The 11,920-nt window shown below is 32.1% G+C and overlaps 1 protein-coding gene across 1 annotated transcript in view; it reads left to right on the plus strand.

Moving 5' to 3' along the window:
- St8sia4 (ST8 alpha-N-acetyl-neuraminide alpha-2,8-sialyltransferase 4) overlaps positions 1–11,696 on the plus strand; it is an 82,357-nt gene extending 70,661 nt beyond the window's left edge. The window contains exon 5 of the mRNA XM_010603347.2: positions 7,459–11,696. Within this exon, the coding sequence (XP_010601649.1) occupies positions 7,459–7,741 (283 nt within the window). The 3' untranslated portion in view covers positions 7,742–11,696. The remainder of the gene's footprint in view (positions 1–7,458) is intronic.
- The last annotated feature ends 224 nt before the right edge of the window (positions 11,697–11,920 follow it).

The following is an 11,920-nucleotide window of genomic DNA, read 5'->3' on the forward strand; positions in this document are numbered from 1 at the left end:
TTTTGAAGTACAGATAATATTCATTATATGAAATAGCATCTAGTATATCTTACAAAATTTTATGAAGATTATTTAAAAGTACTCTGAAACTGTATGAAATACAACTATCAATATCTCAATAGCCTAAATTATTTGTTGATCCATAAAATGAGAGGCTCGTGATATAATTTAAGACTTACAGTCAACTTGATAATGTTCATAGCCACATAAAAGCAAAAGGTAATATTCAGAGCTAAGGGCAAAGTCTTCTATACAGACATCAAGTCCATACACATTTACTAATTTGAATTTAGGAATCATTCCATGCAATAAATCACTCCACATTGGTTGTTTTAATCAGTTCTATATACAGGAGTATCCCCAATTCTTTCTCCGTTTCAGGAGTCATAAGCCTGTGGTATATTAAGTCTGTAACCTTGATAAAACACTGTATTGTAAGAAGGCCCTCCCCAGAAAAGGCTTTCTATTTTCTTTTCTATCTCCTATGTAATGCAGAGCTCTGCATACAAAGGCACACAGGAAAAATATTGATAAGTGACCTCTTGAGGTCACAAATTTCTGTTTTCATTTTAGTGACACTTCAAAATACTTTGGAAAGCCCTATTCATATCTTCAGGGAAATTCTTACCCTTTGATATAATGTCACTGCATATTAAAACCACAAAATCATCTTCTGACTTCACATACTTTGAGAGTTTACATTAGAAAAAGTGGATCTATTCCCTTTGCCCCTTTCTTCTTATTTTACATTATACTAGTCCGATCTTATCTTTCAAATAAAAAGTCAGATGAGAACCAAGACATGTCATGTAGAGGTACAAATTCCCAACAATGAATGTAACTGTACTGTATCCCTAAAATGTACCAATAAACTCAATTAAAGCTGAAAAAAAAAGTCAGAAAAGTTCCCTATGTGACATAAATCACTTTTGACATCAGCCTGTTCATCACCATATCTTATTTATCCCCCCTGCCACACACTGACCTCTATGTTGAAAATGGTCTCAAGGAATTGGTATTCTAAGTTGAATGTTCCTGTGAGGTTGAAAATTTCAATTTGTTGTTAGTTGAAATTGAGATTATTATAGCCAGATGGATACAACTGAAATTCTGCTCATGTCACAATTTCTAGGAGCTTAAACTACTTATTTCAGTTTCCCCGTTTCCCCAAATCTCATTGTCCTCCTCGGTCAAATAATAATTACTCAGTCTGCACTCCCACTAACAATGGAGAAGGGTTCCTTTCTCCCCAAAACCCCCCAAAATTTGTTATGGGTTGATTTTTTGATAGCAGCCAATCTTTATGGGGTGAGGTGGAATCTCAGTGTTGTTTTGGTCTGCGTCTCTTGAATGACCAGTGATGTGGTACATTTTTTCATATATTGACTTGATGCTTTTACTTCTTTGAGAATGTTTATTTCATATGCCCATTTTTGAATCTGATCTTATGATGTAATTGACAATGTGAAATAGGAAGAAAAGGGCTAAACGTGTAGGGAAAATGGGAAGGGCAGGGGAAAGGTAATAAGAGAAAAGGAAAAAAAACATGAGAAAATGAAAAAAAATGGAAATAAAGTATTTGTAAATAGGGAAGGGAGGAGGGGGTGAAGGGTGAGAAGGTACAAGGGGAAAATATGAGAATCAAGACCTGTCATATAAAGGTACAAGATCCCAATGATGGATGTAACTGTACTGTATACCCTAAAATGTACCAATAAACTCAATGAGAAATAAAAAATAATAATCACTCAGAATTTGGTGCTAAGAAGAAAGGAAAAAGAAATGTAGAGCTGTTGGCAATGTGTTTGATCAGTTGTAGATACTCTCTAAATTATTATTCTCTTCTCTATTTCATAACACATTGCTTATCTTTTTACCTCTGTGCTTTACTGTTAGCTGCCAAGTCACATTAAATATGCCTTTCTGTCCCTTTGTTTCTTTACACTAGACGTGGAAGAAAATCCATCTCTTCTCCCCTCTCTGTTCATATACAGACTAATATTATAGTAGATTGAATTATTCTCAATAAATACATTGTTGAGATTTATGTTTTTCTATAATGTATTATTAATCGTTTTGTGGTACCACAAACTACATCACAATCTTAAAAGGTATAATGAAATCTACCAAAATAATGTCAAAACAATATTCAGTTTTATGCACTTTAAGAAATTAATGCACTTAATGTAGTATATTGCAGGCCAGGAATATAATGAAAAGAAAAATTGAACAGTTGGAAAGAAAAAGGCAGATATATTGTATTTCAATTTCTGATTATTTCTCTATGCCATATATATTGTATATTATATTATATATAAATTATATACTATAAATATAAATTATATTCATATATAAAAATTATATATACCAAATATATAAACTTAATGTAGTATATTGCAGGCCAGGAATATAATGAAAAGAAAAATTGAACAGTTGGAAAGAAAAAGGCAGATATATTGTATTTCAATTTCTGATTATTTCTCTATGCCATATATATTGTATATTATATTATATATAAATTATATACTATAAATATAAATTATATTCATATATAAAAATTATATATACCAAATATATAAAAAAGGTGGCATCACCACTGAGCTAACTCTCTGGTCCTCTATGCTTTAAGTTGTGATGTAATGTCATCATGGATGGCCTCTGTCAGATTCTGGAGAATGGAGATGCAGATACCTACAGCAAAGATGAATGGTAGGAAGTTAATTCTTTAGGAAAAAAATTATCAGATTATAGTCCATGTCCTAGGGCGAGGAGCCATATAGTTCACCACTGCAGTAACAGATGCAAAGCTCAGCCATGAGAAAATAAATATAAGAGAAGAAATAGAGATAGAGGAGACTCCTGTGAATTAAGAGTACAAACATGAACTGTATCTCCGCCATCATCACACTGCCTAAATAGATGAATTTCTAGGTTCATAAAAGGAAACTTTGCTTGTAATATAGCATTAAATTACAGCATTTGCCACAGTGAGATTCCATTGACTATGTAAAATTTTTTTAGAATTTGCCCTAATTCATCTTTTGGAAGAAAAAGAAGATATTAAAGGGAAAGATTTGTGTTATTGCTGAACTTTTAGACCTCTTTGAAATAAATACAAAATAATATTCCTTATCTGCCGATATATTGGGTATAAATTCTCATAAGTATATTCAGTTGTAAAGTATACAATTTTCTGCTTTTCTTTCCAAATTTTGGTGGCTTGAAATCATCAGGAACTTGAACCTCTCAGATGATCATTACCGATTTTATGATTAGACAAACACTAAATTATTACTGGCTTTAAAATAAGGAAAAAAAATTAAGTACATTCTTTGCTTTGCATTGTATTACAATCTGAAAGAAGGGAAAGGAGTAGAACAATGAGGTGAAATCAGGACACAGGTCAAGGTTTCTTGTAAAGAGATTGTAAACCACAGTAAGAGTTTCATAGGTAGAGGAAACTCCAAGCCTTAGAATCAAATGTTTGTGTTTCTCAACCAAGGAAGCGCATTCACTGAAGTTAAATGACATGATCACAATGTCTAGTCAACATGTAGCTCTAAAAGAGATGGCTGAAAGGAAAAGTGGGAGTTGTGTATGGGGTGAAAAAGCACTGTTTTAGAACATGTTGAGCATCCATTAATAACTGTGTCAAGTATTTTACTGTATTTGTTCATATGTTTCTATCTTTTTTACATTACAACAATCTTCTATGTTAAATATTAACTAAGTTCAAAGAAATGAAGCAACAAGTGTATAAGAGAGTGAAGCACAACTTCCAACTGTAAATAAGGTCTCCTACATCACATCAATTTGATAGCCAGAAGCATTCCAAGTTTTTTTTTTTTTTTTTTTAAATAGGAACCACGATTAATTTTTGGGAAAAAAATTCGTTAAGACATCTCAGTGAGCAAGAGTAGAATTTCCATGGTGGGAACAATGAGCTTTATGGAGGATCTTGTGTTTATAAAATGTTATAGATGTTCAGTTTAAACTAGAAATTTTGTTTCATGTAGGAGGAGAGTATTATACTATTAAAGCAAAAATATGGAAGAAAAGAAGGAGAAAGAGGAGGGGAGAGAAGGGGTGAAAAGAAATACTTTCAGTATTAAAACTTAGCTTAGTGACAAATATCCTGTACACATCTATGACTGACTATAATATGTATTAAGATCTTAATCAGCTGAAGAAGCCGAACGATGCACATTGTAACACCAGTTAGGTCTATGCAAATAGGGAAGAGCAAATGTAACTCTTTCTCACATTTTTCTTTTTCATCATATTTTTTACAGGAAGTCTGTATGGATGTTATAATTTCAAAAACCAGTTTACCTAAAAGAAATACATACATGGAAGCCAGAAAATTTACTAATTGAAAACATTGCTAAATTTAAGCTATAAAAGATCACATATATTTAATGTGAAAAGAAGGTATTGCACTAGAGTATAAATGTTCACTATTCTGTCAATGCACTATTTCTATGCACAGTAGTTATACAGAATAATGTGTAATGCATATAACATACTTCGATCATCTCTACCCCTCCAATAATCTCCTTTCCCTTACCTCTCCCTCCCTCTTTCTCTTCACTAATTGTTTCCCTTCTACTTTCCTATCCCCACCTCCCACATAAGACAAAATATTCAACATTTCTTTCTGAGTCTGGCTTACTTCACATAACATAATGTCAGTGAACTATTTTCACCACAATTTCCTAATGACATTTTTTAAAACAAGTTAAAATTTTTTATATTTTTGATAGATTGTTCAAAGAATTAAAATTTTTAGATGTTACCATATTTAATGGAGTGTTTTCAGATAGATTTTAAAAATTTTACTCTGGTAGGTGGTTTGTAAAGTTATCAGTTATTTAACTGATTATGCTAACAGAAATAAAGAATACCCAGCTTTGTCTTTTGCTAAGATGGAATTTCGATTCTGGTCAAATACTGTATCTCCATAACTTAGATTGGCTTGTAGAATCTGGAGCATGACATTAGAATTACGGTAGATCTTACTAACTGTATTTGTATCAGTTTGTGTTTCTTAACTTCACAAAGTGAAATTTTGAATTGCATGTGGTATCAAATCTTGTACTGCTTTAAGGCTTTTTCTACTTATCTGGTACATGTCAGGGTGATTTATTAAAGTCTGTTTCCACTGATGCGTTTTTAGAAATCAGTAGGATAAATGGCATTTATTTTGTGTTGTTTCTCCAAAACTATGTGACAAGTGGATAGTTTATTTTTTTTGAAATTATTCTAATTGTTGCGAGCCAAACATTACAAAACTTACTTTCTTCTTCTACTAGTATTTCTAAAGCTAAATTCATTAATCTATGTTAACTGTATTGATTAATTTATTTAGAACAAGACTACACCAATTTTCTAATGCTTCTCTACTCTTTATTTTCATACAAGATGCTTTAGAATCACTTTAATTTTACTGAAACATCACTGACCACTTCACTGATTTTTATGTTTGTAGTATCTTATGAGACCTTCTGGACTGAAAATTGTTTTTGATTGATTGCACATCTGTGACACTGTTTCAAAGAATTTAAATTAATAAATTTTCCTTTAGCTTTTCTTCTTGAATTGCAGTTACCAATTCACCCTGAATACAAGAGTTGCTTTGGTATTTATTTATGTCCAAATATAGTTACATGGACTTCTAGAAAATCTTTCCAGAGTTAGAATCATTGATATTCCTTGATGGTAATAATCATTTTATGACTGAGTTTAAATGTACTTAGCCCAACTTAAAAATTTACAAGTAATGCATTTTAAAACTAGCTAGGTTCTTCATGTAACCTTTATAACCACACTCAGATCACACAAAAGTTTTCATAGTAATTATTTTATGTTAAAAATTCTTTTTTTTTTAGGATTCAGACAGCTTCAGCCAAGTCATTATCTTCTGGAGTTTAACTGTGCTCCCTGCGTTGAATTTCTATTTGTGTTTTAGCAATATAAAGCCTCTGATTTTTACTCTTTTAGATGAGAAAATTTTCAGGTGGTCTCCCTTGAAAATTCCTTATAAATCTTCTTTACTGAGAATAAGTGTTCTCAAAACAATTGTAAAAATAAAGTTTCATAATGTATTTTGAATAGTTTATACTTAGCTCATGGGATTTGTGCAATGATAAAACAATATAAAATGTGTAAAGCTAATACTGGTTAGAATGATGGAGAAAAAGAAGCACTACATTAGAGAATTGTAATGACTAAAAATAACTTCCCTCTTTTGGATATTTCTGGTAAGTGTTGAAAATTCAAACTTTCTATAAGCAATTGAAGTAAAATAACATATAGAGGTTTGGAATATTTTTATATTTAATGCTGAAGATCCATTTGATTTCTCTCTGGAAAGCTTGATAAAAGCTTTAAAGAAAGAAAGGAGAATGACTACTACTTAAAATCCACAATCAAGTACATTAAACACGGTGGTGGGCAGAATCTAATATAATCTTCCCCTTACATTTGGATGGCAGGAGGAGGTGATACTGATAATAATAACAATAACAATAACAAAATGAAACAAATATCTTATTAAAGTTATGGTATTCATAATTAGATGATGTTTAAAGTTAAAGAAAACCCCTTTCCCCTTTTAGTTAAAGAAAAGTCTTTCCCCTTTTAGTTGTTTTCACATAAGATCACTGTCTTTAAGGAAATGAACACTCTGAGGGTGTTGGAAAGCCCCTTCGTTCTGGAGCTGATGAATCACCTGATATCCTGCATGCTTTATGAAGTCTCCAGTTTGGCCACAGTTCTATATCTAAACATTTTCAAGCATTTCATTGCTTTGTACATGAACACTATAAACTGTTTATAAGCCATCTTGCCTATTTAACAAGATCTTAAACTCCCTAAGAGGTGAAGCATTTATCAGTTATTCTACAATTATATTTTTTTTGTTGCTACTCATATGTTGTTTGCAATAATATTTCTTAAATTGCTCTAATACACTGCGATTTCTTTACCACTGAGGCTAAACAAGTCAGCTGGTCTAATGGAGTTTAAATGTTTATTTGGAATTTTAATTGAAATATTTGATATTTTGAATATGTATAAGCATAATTTTTAATTTTTAATTTTTTTCTAGGGGGACTACTTAATCTGTACCCAATTATTATGGCTTTTACAATCATATTTAGACCTTTTGAGAGTATTCTATAGTGTATATTTTAAGAATTTGATACTATTTTATTAAAATGTGGGATTTAAGAGCTATATTTACCTACATTCCAAGTCCCAAAACTATTTTTTATTATTGCAAGAATAATTAGGAAAAGAACATAAAATGAAAGCACATGATTTTCTAAATGCTTAAAATATTTTTTTCAGTGTTTGCTGAAACATTTTTCATTGAGATACTTGAAAAAAGAATACTTGCTGTAGAATATACTGTGTGCTTCTCTAAATTCTTCTCTTCTGATTTTTTTGTTTTTTCAGTTACTGGCTGACAAACAAAGTTCCCATCAAAAGGCCCAGCACTGGTCTCCTCATGTATACATTGGCCACAAGATTCTGTGATGAAATTCACCTCTATGGATTCTGGCCGTTCCCTAAAGATTTGAATGGAAAAGCTGTCAAATATCATTACTATGATGACTTAAAATACAGGTACTTTTCCAACGCAAGCCCTCACAGAATGCCGTTAGAATTCAAAACATTGAATGTGCTACATAATAGAGGAGCTCTGAAACTGACAACGGGAAAGTGTATAAAGCAATAAAGCACACTGTAAAACATGCAAACAAACTCAATATGCACTTCATTTCTGAAGATGCTTCTGAAGGTTTGAAAATAGGATCCAAAACAGAGCTGGGTTTAAGCATTCACAAATGAACGGACAGGTTGATGAAGGAAGCTCATGTGAAATCCACTACCAGCTAATGAAATACCTGCAAAGTGCTCCAAAACTTAAATATTGTGACTTCAAGGGTCCTAGTAAGTGCCACTTCCACTAAGAATACAGTTTGAATGTATAATCAGTAGTGTTTACAAGATCCAACAATGCACTTATCATTAATTAAGGAAGAAAACATAATCTTCATTTGTCGAGCTGCCGATTCAATGCCAAGCACATTGGAAGAGGAACCTGGAAACACAGCTCAGCCCTTGGGAAATTAAACCATCCTTGTCAGCAGAAAACAAGATGTAAACATTTCGAGCAGTGGGATTTATGAGAATAACAACTCAAGTAAATGCCTTCAGCCAGGACTCTGAGTCTGATCATGGATTTTGCTTGTATTTGTTTTTGTCTTCTAGAATTTTATTGGTTGGGATATTGTGTGCTTAGAAATCTTTTCTGAGATACACAAATAGGAAACACATATGAATGAGGAAGATAAAAGTCAAGTAATGATTTCTAAGGTCTTATTATATTTTTTAAAAAGCAACCACATAAAGATTTTTTGAAGTTTTATTTTGCACAACTTTAAAACTCCAGATTACTTTTCAGTGGTGTAAAAGGTACCCGCTAATCTGTACCCATCAGTAGTAATGAACAAAGAAGTTTCACATCATCTGAGATCGTAAAATTAGCAAAATTGTACTTGTGGTACCAAAGATTATATTCATGTTTCGATACAGCAAACTGTTCTTCTTTTTTGAAAATAGTTTGTTATTTATCTGAATATGTTATCATCCCACTAATGTAAAAGTTGTCTCTAAACATTTTGAAATTTCCAAAATCTCATTTTATTTTTATTGAAGGGAGAACTTCTATACCTTTTACATTTCATAACTTTATGGGAACATTTTTCCCTTAGAATAAATGTTTGATTGATACAGCTGACTTTTGACTTCTGGTTCTTAAGTATTCCCCCCTGTTATTCAAATGCAAACATTGGCACACAGTTTATATCTTTATTAAAATACTTAGTATAGAAATAACATGATTAAGACAGTGTTGTTTTCATAGCAGAGATTATTAATATTAAGACATTCGACATTGAAGCTGTGTCAATAAATTGCACCTAAAATATATTCGATTTGCCTGTAGCATTCTGTAGTGAAATAGTCACATTATCAGTGAGTGTATGTTTAAAAGAAAAATGAATTGATTCATAAAATGATTTAAAACAATTTAATACATAACAGTATTAGACAGTTTTCTGGTAACATACTGTCCTGGGAGGTAATTCTGATGTAAATTGTTTCATTAGAAAGCAGAAGCACTGTGTTCTTACTTCTTCTTTGCCCAGAAACAACTTGTGTGCTTCTTGTTTCTTGGTGAAGGCAATCTGAGAACAGAAGAAACAGCAGGAGAAATGTGCATGTTTTATTTCTTAGAGAAGGAAGTCTGAGAAATAAATTAAAACTATATATATGTGCATATATATTCATGCATATATATTAATGTTACCATGAGAAAGGACATCCACTGTAGTACACTTTTCAATGTTTTAAATAATATGTGGTATTATTTTTTAAAAATACTGTATATGAGAACACAGGGATACAGAAGTTGATATTTTGTGAAAAATTCATGTTTCTCTAAGAAAGCAAAGAAAAATGCATAATGGAAGATCCACAGCTGAAAATAAATAGAACCTTAATATACTTTATCATGAAACATCTTATCTATTGGAACTTTTCAGAGAAAGTTACATGATTTGAATGTAAAGTTGAATAGTCTGATTTACTTAACAAATGAAATGTAGGCGGTTTATAGAATCTTTGTTTGGACTATGTGTAGATAAGCTGCTGTATCTAGTCACCTTTAACTTGAATTTAACAGAAATCTGAGTCACAAGTAAATTCTTATACATAAAATTTAACTTGACACTCTTTCAAAGTGTGTCTTTAAAAGCAGCAGTTATGTGCAGTCTCTTGCCATTTTTACTGTATTTTAAGGCCACAGCAAATCCGTCTCAACCTTTCACTGTTCTGTGCACTGTGCAATTTATCGCCTAGCTGCATGGGGTAGTGCCTTTTTAGCTTCTTCACATTACTTTGTTACCCTATGCTTTGCATTCTCTAAATACTCGCCCAGTTCAGAAAGTGTTCAGCATAAAAAAGGGCTTCAGTATTGACTGAGACTACTTATATTCATCTCAGGGAACTCTCAATACTCGAGTGAATTCAATTAAAGTTATTTAGTGTTCAAAGAAGACAAACTATACAAGACCATTTCATTCCCTGGTGTAAACCATGCCACCCGCTCTTCTGTTCAGCATCCTCTGTGGCCTTCTCTTAGTGAGAGACGCACTTCACGGAGATCATTGAAGGCAACAGCAAGGATAGTAAACAGATTTGAGTTTTAACAAACAATGGGCAGAAAGGATCAGAACAGAATAAAATTATGAATGCATACTTGAAGTATTTGGGTTTTTTTTTCTTTTGAGAATATCATATATTTACAGCTTTAATTTTTTTTCATCTTTTCATGATTTAACCCTGCTCAGACAGCAGATTATGAAATATTCCTGTCCTTTAGATAATGCGGTTGCTACTGTGCTGTTGACATGAATAGACCTGGGAAACATTTCCATCATTGTTCCTTAGCCTGTTCAGTAATGAAGTTGCTGAAATTTAAAAAAATAATAATCAGTAACAGATTTTTGGGGGCAAATCTAATGATTCAGCCCACAAGACTGCAGAAACTACTGTGGAAGTTTGTTTTTTTCTATCTGAAAGAAGGTGCCGGGTATTCCAATGTCTTCATGTGTTGTAAATCACATGAATTGTGTACCAATTGTTAATGGGGATTTCTACATATGTGCTTACAGATGTCATTTATTTAAATAATGCTAGCGGTAGTGTACATACCAACTAGTTCCTAAGCTAATACACAGGAAAAGACTGAAGAAAGTAATTTATTTCCATTGAGTCAGTTTGTCAAAATACACATGATGTGGTGTTTGGTTCATAAAAGGGTTGCTTTCATGTGGTTTTTGTAAGGACTCTCTATAATTGTGGAAGAGATGTATGAAAAGTTGTGCATAGTTAGATGTTCTCTCTAAAGGGTGGAAGTTTCTCCATCACATATTATCAAGTTACCACTGTTTTAAAATTTGAGTGAGGGTTATTGTTTGTATTTGATACAAGAAAATCCAAATAAAACCCACCTAGAAATAGATATTTTATTATATATGTGCTATAGATATATCTATATAGTACAAATAGACCTGTGTCATGCATATATACAATGTTATATATGTGTATCTGTGTGTATGCACACTGAGTCTGTAATATTACATACTAGATTTGTGTTATGCTCATATCTTCAGGGTCTGCACTGTGAACCACCCTGGAGATAAGACCACTTTAGAATAAGGAAGTTGTTTTGAGACTTCTGTTAGAAATCTGCTCTAAGAGAGTTCTACTTTATATCTGAATTTTGTGCTGTTCATATCCGTAGTTATAATAAGGGACAGTATGTCCAAACCATAAGGGGAAAAAAAAAAGAAATGAAAAAAGAAAAAACTCTTCAAGTTGGCAATGCATTTGAATTGCAGTTTTCAGATTGGGGCTCTAGGCTTTGTGTTTCTCATTTAAGTAGCACCTTTTAATAAATACTGTTTCTGTGTGTAGGCAAAAGCACAATTGTTTCCATGTATATAGCAGGAAAAAAAGAGTTTACAGAGCTAGTATTGCTGCACAGGATAATTGCTACTGAGCATTTCTTACACCATTTGTGAAATTAAAAGATGAGGTTTATTATGTCTGGTTCATTCTGTTCCAAGCTGCTTTCCCTATTGTTTATGTATAGCAATTGGATATTATTGTTTTATCATTTGTAAAATTGTAAAATAAATCAAAACCTTTTTTCAATCTTTCATCTCTTACATAGACGTCTCTGATTTCACTTTATAGGAAAATGGGGGCAATGATTTTAGACAAGTTTCTAATAGTACTTTCTCCCCCCTCCTTAGCCCCAGTCGTCCACAGTTAGGCTAGTCATTTA

The sequence above is a fragment of the Fukomys damarensis genome, unplaced genomic scaffold (assembly GCF_012274545.1).
Source record: "Fukomys damarensis isolate Sample0158 unplaced genomic scaffold, DMR_v1.0_HiC HiC_scaffold_3, whole genome shotgun sequence".
Classification (NCBI taxonomy): domain Eukaryota; kingdom Metazoa; phylum Chordata; class Mammalia; order Rodentia; family Bathyergidae; genus Fukomys; species Fukomys damarensis.